At 42.4% G+C, this 22302-nt stretch overlaps 1 protein-coding gene across 1 annotated transcript in view; it reads left to right on the top strand.

Annotated features, from left to right (window-relative positions):
* Positions 1-20781, top strand: part of EPC2 (enhancer of polycomb homolog 2) — a 36710-nt gene extending 15929 nt beyond the window's left edge. Inside the window, exons 3-14 of the mRNA XM_053982572.1 lie at positions 5064-5209; positions 7466-7672; positions 8237-8385; positions 8595-8727; positions 9641-9829; positions 10060-10149; positions 10640-10785; positions 10886-11229; positions 14732-14868; positions 16436-16595; positions 18185-18518; positions 19764-20781. Of these exons, the coding sequence (XP_053838547.1) occupies positions 5064-5209; positions 7466-7672; positions 8237-8385; positions 8595-8727; positions 9641-9829; positions 10060-10149; positions 10640-10785; positions 10886-11229; positions 14732-14868; positions 16436-16595; positions 18185-18518; positions 19764-19836 (2108 nt within the window). The 3' untranslated portion in view covers positions 19837-20781. The remainder of the gene's footprint in view (positions 1-5063; positions 5210-7465; positions 7673-8236; positions 8386-8594; positions 8728-9640; positions 9830-10059; positions 10150-10639; positions 10786-10885; positions 11230-14731; positions 14869-16435; positions 16596-18184; positions 18519-19763) is intronic.
* The last annotated feature ends 1521 nt before the right edge of the window (positions 20782-22302 follow it).

Below are 22302 nucleotides of genomic sequence, written 5' to 3' on the forward strand. Positions count from 1 at the left end.
GTTCAGGCTGTTCAGGGTAACAGTCACTTCTCTCTGAGTTTGGCTGGAACTGAGCAATTCCATTTCAGCAGGGAACTCTGAGTTTATTTTATAGATAAAACTAAATATTCTACATGAACTTGGCTTACAAGACCTCATTAATCTAAGCTTGTGAGCTGTGGATGAATTTTCCCACTTCTTTTGGTTGATGTTCTGTTGACAAGTGACACACTTGCAGTTCAGTTGTTCCTTGGCACACAGTTCATGTTTGTCCTTTGCAGGATGTGGTTCAGGGGGTTATTTGGGCACTTGGATTCCTCCCAGCAGTTACCTTTTGTAGCAAAACCTTTGATTCAATTATTGCATCATTTCTCACCAGCGTGGTGAAGTGTCCAATTTTTTCCATTTATTTACAAAACAGGAGATTTTGGAAATAATGTACTCAGGGTTCTCTGTGATGCAGTAGAGACCATAGAGGTGATGGAGAAAAAACAACTAAAAGGAATTGTTTCTCTCCTTAATAAAAGAAACAAACTTGGAAGCAAGGCAGGCTGAATGAACTGAAACCAAGCTGCTGGTGGAGGAATATATTTTATTCTGTTCTTTGTTGGACACTGCCAGAAACACTGTGAATGCTGTAATAAACATGTCTAAAAATGTTAAATATATTATGCCAAAGTTTTCTTTGTCTTGTTAAGACTCACAGTCTTTCTGGACAGAATTACACAAGGTATTTGAGCTGAAGATAAATATTAGATACTGCTCCAAGATAATTTTTCCCACATATTCTGGATGGACTAGGTGTGTAGCTTTATGCTACATAAACTGCTTAGAAATTCTGTTTTAATACTTAAAGCACAAATAGCAGCAATACCCACTTTGGCCAGAGAAGTTATGTAAACTGATAGAAAATGCCAGGAGGACACATACTATAATCCATACTTACTGGTGGGTATTTCTGGCAAATTATGTTTTGCTGGGATTCTGGTAGCCTAAGATTTTAATATTTTTTACATTTGTTTATTTAGATCAGTGGTTCCAAGCAGAGAAAAGTTAATTTATTTGTAAAGTTTGGAATTTGTGAATAAGCAAAGTTCCAGGTATTAGTCAACCTCAGTGGCGCCAACACAGGTGATGCTGAGTTGAATGTAAAGAAAAAACCTTGAACCATGAAACCTATTCTAATTATTCCAGCATGCTTCATAATTTCCCAAGAATATTTGTAGCATCAATAACATGGAGATGCATTTTAAGTTATTGATAATTAGCAAAGAGATTAAGTTGGTAAACTTGGACCTAAATTAGAGCTATGGGGATGGAAGATGAGTCAGAAACAAAGAAACAATGTTCATTAAGTGGAGAATGAACTCCAGTCATCCTTGAAAGGAACTTTTTGGCAGGAAGTTTCTCTTTCATTTTCTGGTTGGGTGACCCTCAGTGTTTATCAATTTGCTGCCTTGGCTCAGGCCTGGTTGCTGCTGTTGGCACAAGAGCATGGCAGGGCTGTGGTTTGCTGGGGAGGGAAGGCACTGGAAGCACTGGTTGCAGTGGGAACTCGTGCCTGTGGCAGCTTCATGAGTGTGTAAGCACAGCCTCAGTTCAGTTAGCTAAATGAAATGAGTTAATGTAGTGAAGTTAAACCCAGCTCAGTGTAACTTCACTGAGAAACAAATTGCATTTGTGTGAGTTGGGATAAACTGGGTCCTAGGGGAGCTCGAGTAAACAAAAAAAGCAAATCCCTCTGGCAGGTACTGCTGGGAGTGGGTGGAGTGGCAGAGGGTGGCAACTGGATGTTGTGTTTGCAGCAGCAGTGAGCAAACCAGCAAGTCCTGAGCATCCCTGGAGAAACCTCCCAGGTGGGATCACTGGGATGTTGTGTTTGCAACAGTAGTGAGCAAACCAGCAAGTCCTGAGCATCCCTGGAGAAACCTCCCAGGTGGGATCACTGGGATGTTGTGTTTGCAGCAGCAAACCAGCAGCAAGTCCTGAGCATTCCTGGAGAAACTTCCCAGGTGGGATCACTGGGGCCTGTCTGACAGTGCCCTGTAGAAATGCAGATGTTCTGGAGGAGAAAGACTGGATTCATTCTGAGTCAGGAGAATGTCCCAGGATTTAGGAGGAGGTGTCCATATGGGCTGGTTGTCCTGCAGGAGCAGCTCTCCCAGCTGCCCTGGCAGGGGCAGGAACAGGGAGTGATGGATGGTTCCATCCATGGCACACAAACGCCTGGGTCTTGTGGTGGCTTTGGAAGCCAGGGAGCTGCCATGCTGCAGGCTGGCTCCAGGGTGAAACATGGCTTTTTCTGGAACAATTTCAGTTCACTCAGTGCTTGGGGAAGGAAGAAAACTGGTAATAAGGATGTTGCTGAAGGTGGGTAAATGAACATCGGGGAGGAGGACACTTCCATGGGTGTCCCAGTGCTGGGACAAGCCAGCTTTGGGCTGATGAACTCCAAAGGAGAAGTGGTAGCCATTAGTTGGAGTAGGCCCTTTTCTGACTTAGAGATGGGGTAACTGAGAGGTGTTTTTAAAGCTTTTGTTCTATTTTCAGTCTCATGGGAAGGGTGAGACAATACAGATGTTGTAATTCATGCCATCACAATCAGAAGTCAACTATTTCCTAATTACAATACGTTGTAAGTGTTTCTCTGCTTCAAGAATTCTCTACAAATCCATTTCCCACATTCTTGCATTTCCTGAGGCCCTCACACCTCCCCAGGCTGCTGGAAGCTTGTGGCCACCCACTGAAACACGTGGTGCTTCCATCCCTGCAGTGTCATTAACCTGCACCCCATGTAAACCCCCCTCTTTGAATGGGAACTGCACTGATAAACACAGGACACACCAAACAGCATTGCTGATGGCAGAAAAGCCATGGGAAGTGGGATGTGTGACATGGGCTACTGCTGTTCTCACAGCAGTGATGGGGGTTGTTTGGGAAAATGGGGCTGGATTTGTTTGATTGCAAGTACCTGTTGGATGCTTTTTATCTTATCTTGAATATTTACCAAAATAGTGAGCAGAGATAGGGAGGGACCCCCTGCTTCCAGCTGAGGTGCACCACGGGGTCACTGGAGGTGCTGGGAGTGACCTGCCTTCCCTCCTGGAGACCCATCACTAATACCCACAGCGTGCTCCTGAGGGTGACTGGTGGTTTAAGGTACTTCTTGATTGAATGGTTGGGCTTTTTCTTTTCTTTTTGCTTCTCTTGGTGTCTCCTGGTTGCCTCTCACTTGATCCTGGTTTTATTGTGGATGGTTCATGACCTTTTAGTGACTCTTCTTTTCCCATTGTGGAAATGAAAGGAAGTTTCCCGGCGCTGCTCACAATTTACAGGTGAACAACGTGACATCTTCTGTCACAGATCCTCCTGCTCACTGATACTCTGGCTTGGAAAAACTGGCTGGAAACGTTTTGTCCACAGGGGATTATTGAATTATCTACTGACAGGCAATCTACTGACATCTTTTCTGATGTGAGACCAACATCTGCCTGGGGGCAAACAAGCTTTTTGTGGCCTTTCATGCTTTTCAGTCCACATGTGAGCAGTGATCTGCTGGAGAGGCAGATGTGATGTGGAAAGCTGCAGCTGAAGTCTCATGCACAGTTAATTGTTGGAGAGCTCTTGGTCATATGCCCAGTGACAGTGTCTTAAATAAACTTGCCATGCAACTTGTATTACTGAATTAATATTGCCAGCAGTTCTTGACACACCGTTACAGCCTGTTATTATTTTCTCCTCAAATAAATTGTTACAGTGTGTGGTAGGTCAGAGAACTCTTCTGGCCAAGTGCTGTTGGCACAGTTGGGCAGTGTCTCCTTTGAGAGGTACCAACTTGAGCTGAAGATGCTGAGGAGCTGCTTTTTAGCCCTTCCCTGGCTGAGTTTCTGTGCCTAAATAAATAAATAAACACTGGTAGTGGTTTAGCTCGTTTATTGCACTGGATCACAGAGAGAGTGGTCTTGGGCAAGGCTGAGATGTGGAAGGACACTGCTGCCCACCTGCCTGTGGCAGGGAGAGTACTGGGATTTGTTCTAAAGGCTTTTTTCAGGGCTTTCTTTTGCTCCTGGTTTTCCAGGTTTTTGTTTCAAGGTGCTCTCAAAGCACACAGGGCAGCTCAGTAGCAGAGGTTTATAAATTAGCATTTGGTATAGCCACAAGTTAAGGGCAGAGATAAGATAGTGCTGTTTGTCTATTAAGAATGGAATATGTTTCATCAGGCCTATTAACTGCTGTTATTGCAGTGCTGATTGAATTACTGAGAGTGTTCTACCTGGTGTGTCACCCCTTCAAGGTTTTATTAGGTGTACAATTAATGTTTCTATTAACAGTTCTTACTGTCATGTGCAATTTGCTCATATTTGTTGTAAAATTTTATTTCTGCTGTGTTATCTGAATGGTAAGTTCCTTCTGCTTTTAGTAGCACCAGGAACTTCATCAAGTGAGGAAGCTAATTAGCACAATTAGTAATAAAGACATGAGCTTTGCTGAGAAGTTGAGAACTGACTATTTAGAGTGCCTGAAGGAATTGTCAGGCTTTATATCCACAGCTGAGGTGGTTTTGGAGAAGAAGGAACAATCCCCATAGGATTGGTCTAGGATCTCTACAGTTACATAAAACCAGAAACGGTTTAGTCTGTTAAATATTTTAACACTTTAGGTTTGGTGTACTGTTTAAAAATGGACAACAGAAATTTTTACTGGAATTTCAGTGTAAATGCTTTTTCTCCAAATCTGGAATTTGATTGAAAAATGTCTTAATTCTTATTATCTTACCATGATATTCTGGAGGAGCTGTCTTGTATCAGTACTGTCAAGTGTCTTTGCTCTTGTTTTGCAAAGATACATCAAAGTTTCTGTGCCTATCACTCCTTCAGGTCACTTCAAATGAAACTTCTTGGATTCCTTTCATATTGGAAGTTGGAGACAAGCAACTGTGTGTTACATGGGGAAACTTTTCAGTATAAAAAAGTGTTCTGGCAGAGAAGTGCTGGGCTGGAATTTGCTCGGTCATTTTTGGTTTGATTGCAGATGTGTGCCCAGAGTGTGTTACTTACCCAGCATTTCAATTTCTTGTGTTCCAGCCTTTAATCTGGACAATGAACAGCCAGATTATGATATGGACTCTGAGGATGAGACCCTTCTGAACAGGCTGAACAGGAAGATGGAGATCAAGCCACTGCAGTTTGAAATAATGGTTGACAGACTCGAAAAAGCCAGTTCTAGTCAGGTATGGTGTGAAGAAATCACTGGGAGGTTTTGCTGTCCTGGGGGGTGGTTCTGGGTGCTTGGTTTTATTTCCTGCTACAGGAGAAGTGTGTTTGTGTGAGTCTGCAGTTTCACAGAAATCACATTGCTGTCTCCTGTGTCAATATTGGTAACTTCAGATAAAACAGGTGGGGAAGGAGCTTTTGGGGCTGCAGGGATTGATTTTAAATTTTAATTCCTGACCACGGTGTGTCAGACACACACAGCTTGTTTTTACCACTGTTGGCATGGAATAAGCTTGTGCTGATCAGTAGGTGTAGAAAGGGCTATAAACATATGAGAATCCAAATTCTGTTACACTTGTTTCTGCTGGACATGGTCTTTGGTTGGTTTTTGAGGGTTGGAAGCACAGACAGTGAATTAACTTGTACCAGTGTTAAATCAGATCCTGAGGTGCTCCAGGAGGGCAGTGTCTGGAGGAGGGTCTTCCAGCCCAAAATATTTACTCCAAAACTACACCTGAGGGATCAGTTTGTGCAAGTCAAGTTTGAGCAGCTGCAGTTATTTCCCAGTGAGATGAGGCTTTGTGGGAGGGAAAAATCCTTTGTGGGATCCATGGCTCTGCCTCAGTTCCTTAACCTGATTTATTGCTGTCTGTTAGAAGGCCAAAATACTGAATTTTTCTCTTAGAGCAACTTCAGAAAGGCAGAGATCTCTTACTATGCTAAGAAAATGGGAATGAAAGGAAAAACAGGGAATACATTGGATGGTACTTGTTGAACATGTACTTGGGTTTGTTGGAGCTTTGATCAAGACACCCCTGTTTTGGCTTTCAGTTGAGGCTGTTCTGGTGATCACTTTTCATGATCAGTATTCATCCTTCTGACACTGGTTTCACCTTTCTTTGCTGGGAGTAATGAAGTTCAATTTAAGATTTGAAGATGCTTTTCAAAAATTAAGTGTTATAAGAACACAGGTTTTTCTCTGTAGACACAAGCTGCTCTTGCAGGTTGTTGGAGCCTGGGAAGGGTTTGAGTGCTGCCTCCCAATTCCCAGTTGACATGCCTGATCCCTGGAATATTAAACTGAGGATGTTGCTGGGAATGCCTTCCCTGCCCAGGAAGGGTTCCAGGCTTTCCTCCTGGCCATTCTGGTTTGAGCAGGGAATACAAGGACAAACACAGGCTCAGCTTCACTTTCCCAGCTGTGCACTCAAGGCAGAGGCGATTTATTTTTGATAAGAAATATGTTAATGGAAAAAAGGGAGCAAAAGACAAAAAAAAAAACTGAAGTGATTTCTCTGCAATACTTTTCCCTTTTTTTGAAAAACAGTTCAGTGCTTTTTAAATTCTACCACAGATTGCAAAGGTTTTATTCTGCTTGGGCTGGAATTAACACTTGCAGAGTAGCCATGGTTACACTTAGGATTTCCTTAATTTTCCAAAATGTGTTGTTTCCTTTTTTTGCTTCTCCTAATGTAGGGACAAGATTAAAGTTTGACACGTTGCAAAAGTGCAAATGAAGTTGTTCAGTTGATATTTTTCAAATTATGGGGCAAATGCTTTTTAAGTAATACTAGGTACTGTTTTCTTTTTATTTAATGAATGGGTTGAAGATTATATGAGCCTGTTAAACTAATGTACTGTTTAGTGATACTTTTGCATTTATTTAGAGTCTAATTTCCATATAAAAAGCTGAACAGAACACAGATTTAATTTTTAATCTTTAAATTATCTGTGTAGAACTACCACCTAGTGAAATAACTTAGCAAACAAGTGAGCATCTTTGTGTCTCCAGGCTGGAATAAACAGGGATGGGCATTGTCTTGTTCTGTCACAAAGTAAACATCTGGGGGGAAAAAATGAAGTAGTAAATTCTCTTCTAGGGGAATCAACATTCAACTGCAGAGAATTACACATTAATAAAGGTTAACCAATAAGAAACTTTTTTTGTTTGTGATTCCCAAATCATGACCTGCAGACTGAGTAAGTTCTCTCTGTCCTGTGCGTGTAGTTGTTTCAAAGTGTTTTCAGATTCCATGAAAGACTGAAGGGGTTCTAGACCATTGGAGGAAAGAGATGCTGCTGGTTCAGAAAAATTGGGAACTCTAACTTGGGAAGAACAGCTGGTGGCTTCAATTTCCATCAGTATTTTTTCATCCCTTTACTCTGGTGCTGGAAAATAACGAAGTTTATCCAGAATGTGCACAGTTGGTGTGATTGTGGTGACTTCCCCTGCAGCCCCATCTGACCTGGACCTTGTCCCTGTTCCCCTGCAGCTTGTAACCCTTCAGGAGGCCAAACTGCTGCTCAACGAGGACGATTACCTGATCAAGGCTGTCTATGACTACTGGGTGAGGAAGCGCAAGAACTGCCGGGGGCCCTCCCTCATCCCCCAGATCAAGCAGGAGAAGAGGGATGGCTCCACCAACAACGACCCCTACGTGGCCTTCCGGAGGAGGACTGAGAAGATGCAGACCAGAAAGGTGACTTGGCAGACCCTGCTGTTGGAATTGTGCATTTCTCCTTTGGTAGGGGATCATTTGGATCCCTGTCCAGCATCTTGCAGGGGACAATTTACTGTCCATCCATTTTTTGAGCTGAAACTCAGAGCAATGCCTGGCACACAAACAACCTGCTGGGTTGGAAGCTTTCCTTTCTGTGGGAAAAGGAGAGACAATTTCCCAGTTTTTGTATTTATAGCATGGAATGATTTGAACCAGGAAATCTGTAATCACCCAGCATTTTGCTTTGTACACATGCACAGCCTTACTGTGTGGGGAAAGTGTTGTAGACTTGAATTCCTTGTTCTGACCAACTTCCACTGGGTTCTTCTCAAAGTTCTTTGCAAAGTTCTTCTCAGTTTACTCTTAAAACTGGGTTTGTTTGCTTTTTGTGGCTCTGTTTGCCAAGTAGGATCTGCTTTAAGAAAAGCTGCTTTGGAGTGTCCTCATGAGCCTCGTTTACAGCAGCATTATATAACTTTATATTTGCAGTTTGTGCCTCACGGCTTTTGCTTTTGACTAAAAATTTGTTTCATCTCTCAACAGAACCGAAAGAACGATGAAGCATCTTATGAGAAGATGTTGAAATTAAGGAGGGAGTTTAGCAGAGCCATTACAATTTTGGAGATGATTAAGAGGAGAGAGAAAACAAAACGGGAGCTGTTGCATTTAACATTGGAAGTTGTGGAGAAAAGGTAAAATTCCAGACTATAAAAACCAAGGTTTTAAATTTTCATTAAATGGCTTTGAAATAATCTCTCATAATTTATTTATTGTAGCAGCATAAACTTCAAAAACTAAAAGAAAGAGGGGTTTGTGTAGACAGTTGGAAGACACTGGTTTGTGGCTTTCAGACATTTCTCAGTAGAAATGCAACCCTATAGTTTTAGTCCTCCTTTTTCAGGTACCATTTGGGTGATTATGGAGGTGAAATCCTCAATGAAGTGAAGCTGAACAGACCTGAAAAAGACATGGGCACAACTCCATCATCTCTCCACAATGGGAACCACCACAAAGTTCAAGAATGTAAAGTTAAGGTAAGAATTTTTTCCCTGCTTTGAGTCTCTTGTTCCTGGGATCATCGTCCCTTTGGATATGCTTTGAATTCAGACCTGTCCCTGAAGAAATAACCTGAAATTTTAGGAGTTCAAATGCTTGGGGGTGAGGCTGAGAGCTGAAGACCTCTAGAAATTTGTATTTAGCACCTGCGACACCTAGTGGTCCCAGAATTCCACACAAAGCCCGGGATGCCTGGTTCTCCAGGAATTTTGGCATTCCTCGTGTTCCTCCTCTGCTTCCCAAGCTGAGCTCCATTACTGGAGTTCGTTTCAGTCAGGCTGTTATTGGTGAATGTTAATCCAGGGTAAATTTCAACACTTTTTATGCCTGCACTCCTTCAAATGGAGAATTTTGCAAGTGAAATAATCTTTTCAAATGGGAGCTTTGAAGTTTAATAACATTTGTGTTCAAGTGGACAGTTCAGTATCGACGGAATAATTGCTCACTGCAGAGGGCTTATGTGAGAAAAATCTTAAATAGCCAGCCCAAATACCATCACATCTGTTCCAAAGTGTCAGCTCTGTGAGAAACAGGAAACAAATTAAATAGTTTCTTTTGAACATGTCCGAGCAGTTCAGAAAATTGAAAATGCTGGGGAAAAATGAGATCTCAGAAAATAATTGGAAGAGGAATTTCAATGACAGTACACTGAGTGCAGTGCAGAGTGAGGAGCCTCTCAGGCAGTGACGTGGCTTGAGAGCTCTCTGATTATTAATAAATACCTATAAAAACAATCAGAGGAAAGGTTCTGGGGTTTAATGTGTTCAGTGAATTTTGCACGATGTGTCTCAAATACCTGCAGAGCCTTTGGAAGACAAACAGCCTGTCCTGAGTAATGAAATTTGCTCATGCTTGTGGTTTTAGAATTTTCTGTTTGTTTTCCCCGAGCAGCATCCTCACCACTCCTCTCTGAAGGAGGAGGTGTCCGATGTGGTCCGTCAGAAGAAGAAGTACCTGAAGAAGCCCAAGCTGGAGTGTGTGGTGACCCCTCAGCCCCTGGCTGAGCCCTTGCCTGTGCTCAGCAAGAGTGACATCAAACAGTACGACTTCCACAGCTCCGATGAGGACGAGTTCCCACAGGTAACCCCCACAATCTCAGTGTACACAGGGCAGAGATTCCTGTTAGCTGCCATTTGGTCACTCTGGCTCGTCCCAACTCTGACTATATTGAAAAGCTCCTTGTGTAAATGGAGTTTTCCTTCCAAGCCATGATAAACATGGCAGTTCTCATTTTATAAACACAAACATTTTAAATTAATACAGTTATACAGATGGGGCAGCTGGGAGAATGACATTGTTTTCTGGTCTAGGTACCCTCACCAGTGTCAGAAGCAGAAGAAGAAAATGATCCTGATGGACCTTGTGCTTTCAGGAGACGAGCAGGATGCCAGTATTATGCTGTAAGAATGAGCAGTATTACGCTGTGCTGTTGGGTTTAGTGGTGGTTTCTTTAAATTCAGGTTGGCATAGTGCCAGCGTTAGAGTTCTGTTCCACTCTCACCACCAAAGCTTTGATGCTTTGGTGAGTCCAGAGACAGCTGCAGGAACATCTCCTTTTCTGCTTGGCTCTGAAGGGTCCGAGCTGAACTTCCCACTTGCTTAGAATTCACCCTCCTTCCTTTTTTCCCTTAGCCTGTGAGTTAATTCCTTTGCCAAAAGTTGTTGAGATGACTGAGAACTTTTATTTTCATTTTCTCCAACTTTTCCATTGCTGTTAGATGCAGAGTATTTAACAGCCTAAATATTAGAGTTTATTTTTTAACTACTGAAGCTTTTATTGGTTAACTCAACATAAACCACATGTTCTGTCCTGAAGCCTGTGCCTGATACCCAGCAGTGCCCTAATCAAAGCACCCTTGGAGTATAAAATTGCCTTTTCTTTCTCCACAGCCTCGTTTGGACCAAACGAATTCTTCGTACGAAAGCCCCGAATTGGCAGAGTTGGACAAACTGAGGTTCAGGCATTGCCTTACAACCCTCACAATCCCAAGGAGATGTATAGGGTTTGCAAGGAGGAGGATTGGCAGGGGTGGAAGGTACAGTTGGGTTCTTTTGAATTCTTCATTCCCCTTCAAAGGATAAAAGTATTAAAGAGAGATCCTGAAGCTCATGATTCTCCTCCTCCTCTTTCATCAGGGTTATCATGGACCGAATATCCACAGAACACGATCCTGTCTTGAGGCAGATTGACCCGGAAATGCTGAGCAGTTTTTCAAGCTCTTCCCAGACTTTAGACTTTTCTTCTAATTTTTCACGGACCAATGCTTCCAATAAACCTTGTGAAAACAGACTGTCCCTTCCTGAAATCCTAAGCAATATCAGATCATGTCGACTGCAGTGTTTCCAGCCCAGGCTACTCAATCTCCAGGACAGTGATAGCGAAGAATGTACCTCAAGGAAAGCAGGGCAGACTGTGAATAATAAAAGAGTCTCTGCAGCATCTGTAGCTTTATTGAACACCAGCAAGAATGGCATATCAGGTAGGCAAGGATTTGGCTTTTTCTGGGATTTAAAATACTGAATTTTGGGGTTTTTTTTGTGGCTGGACTGATGGGATCTTCAGCACTGGTGTGGACCTGACCACAGCTACAACCTGACATCCAGAAACTTCCCACAAACACTTCTTCCTCCTGCTTTGCTTCCATTAGAATTTGAAGTGCTGGATTCAGACATTATTCAAAGCAGGGATTCTGCTCATATGAAGAATTGTTTAGGTCTAATTAAATCTTAATGGCACTAATTGGCCTAACCTTGTTTAAGGCTAGAAGGATGTTCATTATGAATGCAAAACAAATCTGGTGGTTTCTTAGGGAGGGTGGGTGCGGCTCATTTTTGTTGGCAGTTTTCATTTTTGACTCAGACAATTGTAGGAAGTTCCTAAGTGCCCTGAGCAGGTGTGAAAAGGCCTGAAAATGGTAAAAATGTTGATAGTGGAAGCATCCAGTGATGAAAAAATTGCTTTAAGCTTAAGTTGAGCAGTGTTTGCATCACTTACTTCATGAGCTGGAGTTGTAATGGCTCAAGTTGTAACACTGTCACTTTATAATTAGGAAAGAATCATAATCATTGATACTTCAAAAATCTGACAGATTGGAGATCCAGCAAATGAAGTCTCCTACCACAGCAAGCAGCTGAATATATCCCTCCTCCATCCTGCTCTGTAGGCCAGGATAATTAAATAATAGAATAGACTGACTCTGAATTCTCTAATTTCTGTGGTTGAGGAATGTCCCATCTCTCTCAAAGCTGCAGGAATGGATATTTATTCTCCAATAACATATCTCTAGAATTCCTGGGTACTGTTAAATTGTTCTGACAGAGGCACAGAATATTTATTCCATCCCAGTACTTCCCCAGCTTCTCAGTATGGTCACTGTAACCTTTAGATTGTTCTCTGCCATGAAAAGATTGGCACAGGAGCATTTTCCTGCTGCATGAAAAAAACAGATACAATGTATTATGTATTCTCTATAATAATTTTTTGAAAGAACTTGAAGGCCTGAGGAATCACAGTTGGGGCAGAAAGGGGCAGTTCAGTGTGAGGAAATTATTGATAAATACCAAGAGCTGGTAGAGAAATAGCTGAGAAATGAATAAAACCAAATCTGATGGATCGAAGCCATTTTTTGGAGGAATAGTAATAAACTCGTGGTATAATTTTAGAAATCATCTGAGGAATAAATTTAAATTAAATGGAAATCCCTCAGTAGCTGAAGTACATTATGCATGGAATTTATGGCTGGGGAGGACCTTTTTTGTCACAGATTTAAATTACAAACCAGATCCTGCAGTTGTGGAACAGGATCAGACACAATAGACACCAGAATTCTTCCCCAAATAACTGAACCAGCAAGAGGCACTGCTGATGGGTTTTCTCACTAGTAAATAGGGAATAAATTTTAAAAGGGCTGGTCAGATTCTGGTTGTGCATTAAATGAGCACAGGCATTGTGACTGCATTTATTGAAGTCATTCTCTTTGGGAAGTGATTGTTGAAATCAGTTATTTTTACAGCTGCTTTGATACTCTTTCCAGAGGAAGTGGTGTCAGTACTTAAAATGATTTTTTTTATTTTTTATTATTTTATTTTAGAGAGAACTGGGGAGATCCTTTGATTTTTGGTACACAAGAATATTTAAAATTACCTCTGTTATATTTTTCCCTGTACTAGTAAAGCAACTCTGATATTCCTTCAAATGGATTGTATAGACAATTTTTTTTTTTATTTTAAAAGCCTGTGACTAGACTTTTCTTCAAAATACCTAATGAATGCATGAACTCTCTTCCAAGGAGAGAGGAGCCTGGAAGTGAAAGCTGAAGTGACTTTTTTCCCCTTTTGTAGTGCAGTTTTTCAGCCCAGTCAGGCTCTGATAAAATAAAACCCCCTGAAGCTGCAGAGCTCTTAAGCCTGCTCAGAGCTCTGCCTTGGGACATGGTCAAAGTTTGCTCTTTTTTCCTCCAGGACCCTCCAGGTGGATAAATACCTGAAATTCAGGCACATACAGGTAGAGTAAGGGAATATTGAATTCTGGATTACCTTCCCTGTATCCTGTAAGAGAGTATTCCATGACTTTGTGGTCTGTGACAAACTGGGAAGGAGAGGAGATTGAAAACGTGAATTCTCACCTTGCTCTTAAACAGCTTTCTATAAAACAAAACACATTTTCTGGGACTTGTTACCTCAGAACTTAAAAATAGAAATACATGTAATATTCCAGAATGCTGTTCTTGGCCCTGGTGCCTTCAGCAATGCCGTGTGTTTTGTCAGGGAATGTAGCAAGTTGAGCTGATTTAACTTGGAATTAAATTCTAGGTAAGAATCTGCAAGAGGAACAAAGTAAAGCTAAATGCAAAATAAACTCAGGTTGGAAATTATAATATTGCTAGAGTTTAAGAGGAGTAATTTTTAAATAATTGGACTTCTAAGTGCTCTCCTAATATGGTTGAAACCTGCTTTAATAATGTTGCAGTAAAGAAGTTTCAGTTCTAATTTCTAAGCAATCCTGATTCTGGTATTTTTTCCCAATGGAATTTCAGGAGAACCCTGAGTACTAAAAGTGGTAAATGGAAGAGGCAAACCCTGCAAGATGGATAAAACTCTGTTTAAATGTTAGCTCAGTGTCCCTGGATAGGAGGATGTTCCTGAGAATCCAGGTGTTTGAGGTGCAGCACAGCTTCAGTCCTGCAAAAACAGAGTTGAGGATAAAGTGTTGAAATGCATTCATGGGAATCTTTGAGAAGTGAATTCCCTCTTCTCTTGCTCCCCAGAGAATCAGTTCCTGGGTTAACTGCACACAGCTCAGCTTTTAGCATCAAACCCCTGTCAGTACTTTCAGTTTACCAAGTGTGCAAATTCTCCAGGGGGAGAATATTAAAACCAGCTTTTCTAACTTCATTCCCTTCATGTGTTGGGCCTGTGAGATTACTGGGGTGGCATTAACCTGGTTCTCAAAAATAAACTTATTGTGGCACCCCTAAGCTCTTAGTGCATTTAAAACAAGAATTGGCAGAGAAAATCCCCCATGCCAGATGTGTGCTTCCCTCAGGGTCCTTTCTGCTGTTGGCAAAGGGCCACAAGGGGCTGTGGGAAGGGAGATTGTCCAGGAATCTGCCAGTGTTCACTGGGAGAGAAGGCACCCAGCTCAGCCCAGGGTGCTTTGTCCTCAGCTCTGATTTTTAGGCTGTGCTTCTTTCCTGAAAGCCAGGAAAATCATTTCTCTTGAGCTTTTGCCTAAAGCTCAAGGGGGATAAAACCACCAAAGATAGAAACTGCTTAAAAGCAACAAAAGCTCTGAATTCTTTTGTTACAAATCAATTCCATGAAAGAGCCCAACAAACAAACACAGCTTGACCTCTCCTTTACATAATCTGTGAAGATTCTGGGTGCATCTGACACGATTTCTGTCATCTTCAGCCACCTTAGCTGCACTCCTGCCTTTTCCACGTGTGTTTTGTGTAACTGTGGCTCCTTTCTTTCCCGTAGTCACAGGGGGCATCACAGAGGAGCAGTTCCAGACACACCAACAGCAGTTAGTGCAGATGCAGAGGCAGCAGCTGGCCCAGCTGCAGCAGAAGCAGCAATCTCAGCATTCCTCCCAACAGCCACATCTGAAAGCACAGGTACTGCTCCCACCCTGCATGTTCCTTTTGTTCTCTTACCAACCAAATGTGACACCCCAGCAAGTGGGGGCTGGTTTAGAGGGAATTTAAAACACTTTGCTCGGGGGTTTTTTAACAAGTTGGCTGCATTTTACCAGTTGAGGATGAGACTTTGTAGCTGAATGTGTTACCTGCATCCACAGAGTTACCAGTGTGAAAATGCTCTCAACTCTCTCTGTTTTCACTGGTTTTGTCCTCCTGCCTGTAAGTGCTCTGAAGAGACTTTATTAAAATTAACCTTCTGAGGTAATGTGTTCTGTTATGAACAGATATTCAGCAAGCACTAAAAATTGGTACCTCTGAGAGGAAAAAGAGAGTTTTGCATATTCTGGCTTCTAAAAGAATCCCATTTTTCCTCTGGAATCCCTTGCAAGGAAAAAAAGTTTTTCCATTGCACTTAGTTTTCTGTTAGCTTCTTCCCAATAAAGTATAAAAGCTGTTGCTATTGTCTATTACTAGGAAATTGTGTATTATTTTGGGCATTTTATATCTAATTGCTTGTGCTGGTTGTCCCTTCCCCTCAGTGTTTTCTACTTCAATTAATCAGGGATTCTGTGTTGGCAGATACTGATGACATTTTTTGTAAGTGTAAAGAAACGATGCCAAAATATTTAAACAAAACAAATGAATTTTGGCTCTTTAAAGCACTTCAAGCTTCTGTGCAAAGTCATTTTCTTAGTTCATATAAATTGAAATTGCAGAATTAATGTTCTTTCCAGTAAGAATGGTGAGTCTTTCCAGTAGGAACTGGACTAACAGAGTGGGATTCCAGAATGTGCTGAGCAGTTATTCTGTGGCACAATGGAGGTACCACAAATCCTGAGCATCCCTGAGATTTGCAGCTGCCTGGAGACAGAACAGAGAAGGTTTAAGACATGGTTGTTTTCTTAGAGGAAACATCTCCAAACATAGGGAATCCTGTGTGGTTTGGGTTGGAAGGGACCTCAAAGCCCATCCAGTTCTCCCAGGGATTCCTCCCACTGTCCCAGGCTGCTCCAAGCCCCATCCAGCCTGGCCTTGGGCACTGCCAGGGATCCAGGGGCAGCCACAGCTGCTCTGGGCACCTGTGCCAGGGCTTGCCCACCCTCCCAGCCAGGAATTCCCAACTCCCAATCTCCCAGCCATCCCTGCCCTCTGGCAGTGGGAGCCATTCCCTGGCTCCTGTCCCTCCATCCCTTGTCCCCAGCCCCTCTGCAGCTCTCCTGGAGCCCCTTCAGGCCCTGCAAGGGGCTCTGAGCTCTGCCCAGAACCTTTCCCTCTCCAGGCTGAGCAGCACACAACCCAAGTGATCTGTTCTGCTGAGATCTGGCCTGGCTGCATTGGGCAGCAGTTGTTCAGCCCTCATCTGGACACTGATTCCCAACTTCTCATCACTCTGGTGGCATAGAAATATTCCATGTTGTGGAGCATTAGGTCACACCTCGAGGCTGTGTTTATTTATGTGCTTTACTTGTGCGCTGTAGCAATCCTAAGGCATATTTCCTTTTGTACTTGGATGATTGAGAACCACCTTTTCCTCTTCCTGCAGGGCTCCAGCACCTCTGACTGTATGTCCAAAACCCTGGATTCAGCCAGTGCCCACTTTGCTGCCTCTGCAGTGGTCAGTGCCCCGGGCCCCGGGCGCAGCGAGGGAGCCAAGGAGCAGAACACCAGCCACAACAATATCAACGGTGTTGTCCAGCCTTCAGGTGAGGAGTCCTGGAAAATCCTGGCCTGGAATGAGCTGAGAATGTCAGCTGCTCTGAATTATCATCTGATCTTATTGCTGATTTCTAAAATATTAGGAAATAACAACAAAAAAAATCAAATATCTTAGTTGTGATTGTTTTAAATATTCTTCTCTGAAGTGCTTTGGAGCAGTGGTTTGAATCGTGGAATATCCTGAGTTGGAAGAGTCCCACAAGGATGATCAAAGTCCAACTCCTTGCTTTGTACAGGACAGCCCCAAGAATCCCACCCTGTGCCTGAGAGCCTTGTCCAATAGATGTCGTTAAAATGGATAGAAACCCACCAAGTGCTCTTTACCTTAGAAGAGCACTGTTTGCTTTTCCTTTGCTAGTCTTTATCCTCTAATAATCTGTTCAGATCAAAAGTCTAAATGACAGCATTTTAAAACCAGTGTGAATGTGTCATGAAAGAATAAATCAACTGCTTAAAGCATTAAAGTCCTTTGAGAAGGAAATGGAGAAGTTGATTCATTATTTGGTTGTTACCTCACTTGTATATTCAGCCAAAAAATGTACTAACCAACCTTTACTGGCAATTCTTCTGACATCACTGTTAGCCTCAGGTTTCACTGCATTTAGGATTTGTCCCAAAAAGTGCAGCCATGGGCACTCAGTGCCCCCTCCCAGCCCTCCTCCTGTGGTGCTGCTTGTGCTGGTGCCATCTCCACGGTGCCAAGAGGCAAATGGGATTTGGGCTGCCAAGACAAAGAAGAGGCTTTTAAAGTAATTTGTTGTTTTAGCTGCTAATGATGTGATTAGTTTTATAGACCTTCTGCCAGGCTGGGTTAATGATAATATGAAATGAATAGAGGGAGAAAAAACACTGAATAAAATCAATAAACTGGAGCAGTTCCAGCAAAGAGGGAGAGAGAGATCTCTGTGTAATTCTCTGAGTTCATATCCAAGAGGGCAGTGCTTTGAGGCTGGAAGATCAGGCAATGGTGATGCCTTGGAGTGGCTACCTGGAACAGAGGCTAGACAAGATTAAGAGAATAAAAGTGGGTATTTATTAAAGGCCTTCAATAGCTGCACCTTGGGCAGTCAGAAGCCTCCAAGAGGTTACACCCAAAATGGACAATGGTCACGAGTGTTTCAGATATAATTAAAAGTTTGGTCCATTTGCATATCAGGGGTTAATCCTCCAATTAAATTTTCAGGTAATGCAATCACATACCCCCAGTTTGCTCCCCCCAAATCACTTCTGTTTATACTTTTTGGGACCTGAGACAGTGAAATGTCTGAGTTTCAGGCCTAGAGGAATTGTTTTGTCTGAGTAAAACAGGAGAACAGCAGCTAACAGGCTATGGAGTTTTAGAGTTATACCCTGAAGCAGTACAGGATCTGAAAAATATTACAAAAATATATATAAAAGCTAAATCCTAAGGCATCAATGGCAATGTGCCCTGCTGCCACTTTTCCCATTTTGTGAATCTGTAAAATATGGACATTAATGACTTACACACTCAAAGCATTGCCCTTGAGGTTAAGCTTTGGCTTTTCATCTAAGAAATGTCACGTTTTTAACACCCACCACTTATTCTGCCTAACAGGAAATTCCAGAACTTTGTACTCCACCAACATGGCTTTATCATCCAGCCCAGGGATCTCAACTGTACAGCTTGTAAGGACAGTTGGCCACAGCACCACAAACCACTTAATCCCAGCCTTGTGCACGAGCAGCCCTCAGCCTCTCCCCATGAACAATTCCTGCCTGCCCAGCGCCGTGCACCTCAACAACGTCAGTGTTGTGTCTCCAGTCAATGTTCATATCAATACACGGACTTCAGCGCCCTCGCCAACAGCCTTAAAACTTGCCACAGTTGCTGCCAGCATGGACAGAGTGCCAAAGGTAACTCCCAGCAGTGCCATCAGCAGTATAGCAAGGTGAGTGGGGACAGGGCAGCAGCAGCTCCCACTTGTGCTTGGAATCGTGGAATTGTTTGGGTTGGAATCACCAAAGTCGGCGTCCAACCCGGGGCTCACCCTCACCTCATCAGAGCAGAGCGCTGCGTGCCACCTGAGCAGTGCCTCCCTCAGCTCCCTGGGCAGCTCCAGTGCTTGACAGCCCTTTCCATGGAGGAATCCTTCCTGATGTCCCACCCGACCCTCCCCTGGGGCAGCTTCAGCCTGTGTCCTCTCCATGGTCGTGCCCGGCTCTGTTCCACCTCCGAGAGGCCTCTCAGCACCTTCAGCATGGCCATGGCAAACCACAAGAGCTGATTGTGCAAATTCACCCCTCAAATAACCTGCCCTGCCTTTAGGCACCTGTACTTTTAGTCAGCTTCTGCTGTGTTTGAATTTTAACCATTTCATTTGTCCCTTCTCATGCAGCATTTTCAGGTAGAGTCTGTCAAATTCCCTTCGTGTTCCCTTTAAGTCATTGTGTAGCAATATTGTAATTGCTGGCACATGTATTTTTATATTTACATGTGGATATATGTGTTACATATTTATGTAAAACACACAGCAGAAAAGTGGCAACCCGTATCTTACATATAAAATCATAATTCATAATTGTTTAGGTTGGAAAAGACCTTTAAGATCATCAAGTCCAACCATGAAGGTATTTATTCTCACAGAACAGCAGCACTGCTATTTCAGGATACTTAGATGATGTTTCATAGGGAGTGGCAGAAGCTTTGCAATTGGCAGATTGTTCTGAAAATGGCAATATTTGGGCTTTGTTGGAAGTCTCTCCTGGATTATATGGTGTTTCAAAAAACAAAGTCATGTTTGTCAGTTGGAAAAGTAAAAAATGGGTATTAGTAAAGGAGTAAAAAATTGGTGCTAAAGCAGAATGGGCAGGGAATTACAACACTTGGTGCATTACCAGAATAACTGATGCTGAGTTATCATATCTTGACTTTGTTCTTTCAGAAGAGCTTTTAGGGATTTAATCCATAATTTAGGCTGGAAATGGACAGTTAAATGCAATAATCTTGCAGAAGGGACTGCACTGTTGAATAAGAGCAGCTGTTGAATGCCAATATTTACTTCCAAATCACATTTGCAGTGTGTGTGTGTTAAGGTTCCTGCCTGTTCCAGCTAAGAGCTGTGTGAAAATACAAAAGCAATGCCTGAAAGTGTGTGAGAATCTGCTCTGACTGTGGGCTCCTCCTTCCCTTGCAGAGAGAACCATGAGCCAGAGCGCCTGGGCTTGAACGGCATCGCAGAGACCACAGTGGCCATGGAAGTGACATAACCTCCAGGCAGTGTCCCCAGCTGGGTCATGGTGTGCTCCTTCCTATTCCAGCTGAATGCAAACACAGCACTCTGTGGGTCACAGAGAGCTCACACAGACCTGAATGGACTCCGTTATATCGTGTATTAAGTCGATATATAATGTAAATTTTGTAAAATTGGGAAAATCACTACCTTGTAAAATAGTTTATTTGTATCATCAATATTATTTCTGTTACTTGAATAGTAGATATTCATCATCATGCTTTTGCACTTGAATTTGCAACTGAATGGATTAAAAAATAATTCTTTAATGGGATCATGAGCATGACATGGGATCCTGCATCACTTGTTTAAACTATTTATTTTGCCATGTTTACATTTTGTATCTTGTACAAATAAATGCAACTTTGTGTCTAAAAAAAAAAAAAGTTAAAGATTCATAGCTAGGAAACAAAATTCTTGTAATTTTTTTCTAAAGGAAATGTAAAGTTTTCACTTGGTTCATTTTGTTTCACAATTTGACTAGATGGACTTTTTGGTAAATACTTTAGTGGCATTTCACTGTCAAATATGAAGTTCAAGGCAAAATAGTATTTTCTATTACTGTGCAGGGGAAAGGGATGGATCGATACATGCAAATTTAATGTAGTAACTCACTTTTCCATATATTTTGAATGTATATTTCTATTTATAATACCAGTTTATAAAAAATAATTACACAGGAGAGGAAAAAAAATAAACTGACTAGGAAAATTATGCATCTGGCACATGTCCAAATGTGCAGATCTGAGAAAATTTTCACCTTGATGCCATTTTATCCGAAGACTGCGTATTTTAACCGGCTTTCAAACTGTACCACACCACATTAAAGGATATTTTACCAGGTATGTATTGCATTCTATATCATTGCAATAATTCATTATTGGATGTCTAGCTATCGAGCCATCCCAGGTGGTGGGGGAGGGCGGGGCGGGGGGGGGGGAGGGAGGGTTGTGGCAAGATTGTCTTTTCAATTTTGGAGAGTTTTCCTGTGGCTACAAGGCAAGTAACGGGTTGGAAAAAGTCTGACTGTAAGCGTTGGACACCTTCGTAGTGTAGTGTTTTAGTGACTTTTTTTATACGGTTCTTGTACATTAGATACGTGTAGTGGTGTTTCCGAATGTTTGTTTATGCACTAGTTCAGACAACTTTCCCTGTTACTTGTTCTTGATAAGTGAAAACTGCAGGGAAATAAAAATACATATCAAAACCTGGCCATGGTGCATATGTGGTTATTTCACAGTGTGCAAGCAGGGACAGCAGCAGCTCTGGAGGCTGCTCAGGGACTCTGGTCCTTTGATCCCAGCATATGCACTTACTTGCAGATAATGTGATAATTCTGTGCTAGGGGAGGGAGGGGATGGGACCTGAGGCCTGGGGAGATGGGGAATGAGAGTTTCGTGCCCTGCCAAAGAAATGGGGTGAATTTCTGCTGTTTTGTTCTCCTCGTTTGGGTGTTTCTGTATTAACAAATCCCGGGATCACTGAGGTTGGAGGGAACCTGGAGATGTTGTTTAGTCCAGACTCACCCTCCCAGGAAAATCTTGCCTATGTCATGCAGTCAGTGTATTTTCCATCTTAGCTTCCTATATAAAGAACTGTTTTTAATCCAAGCTGTGTTCAAAGCTGTTTTGTCTTACATTGTGCGAGTTAAAAGTCCTGGCAGCTAAAAACACTTGCAGAGCTTTAAATCCTGGGAGCTCATCACAAACTCAGGTGGCTGAAATTACCTGGTTTTTGCTTAACTGATGCTCTATTTTTATTCCACGTGATGTCTGCAGGGAGAGGCGAGGCTAGATTATTCCTGTTGGGAATAGAGGAACCCAAGACACCTGCCTTGGTCAGGTGAGGGGTGGTGGCAGCTTTGGGGGGCACCTGTGACTTCACTGGGATTGCTGCTCCCTGAAAATTCCACTTTATCTGATCCTTCCAGGCTTTCTGTAGAGCTGGGCTCATTTCAGGGAATGGCTGATAGTCTGAAGTATAAATTATTTCTTTTTTTTTTTTTTTTTTTTTTGAAAGAATTGTTGAAAATCTGAGTGTGTAAAAGAAAAAAAAACTACTCTCCTTGATATCTAGGAATAACCTTGCTTCACTACCACCCCCAAAACCCTTTGGAGGCTTAATGAAAATGGGAAGTAATTTCCTCTGCAGATTGAAAGCTGTACACTTAGCATGGCCTCTTCTCACTACAAAGATCATTTTCAGTGGATCATTTTCAGGGAAAATTGGCCAGAAGATGTCTGTGAGATTGCTGTGTATCTCTGATTTCGTGTAGTCTAATCCTCATCTAATTACTTAAAAAACCTTTAGCTGGAGCTTCAAACTTTTGATGGATTCTGGGAATATGTGAGGTGCAGAGAAGGACTCCATAAACTCCCGAGGCTCTGATGGTAAGTGCCAGATGTGGAATGGCTTTCATTTAAAGGATTAGTGGTGATGAAAC

This window comes from Vidua macroura, chromosome 7 (genome assembly GCF_024509145.1).
Source record: "Vidua macroura isolate BioBank_ID:100142 chromosome 7, ASM2450914v1, whole genome shotgun sequence".
Classification (NCBI taxonomy): Eukaryota; Metazoa; Chordata; class Aves; order Passeriformes; family Viduidae; genus Vidua; species Vidua macroura.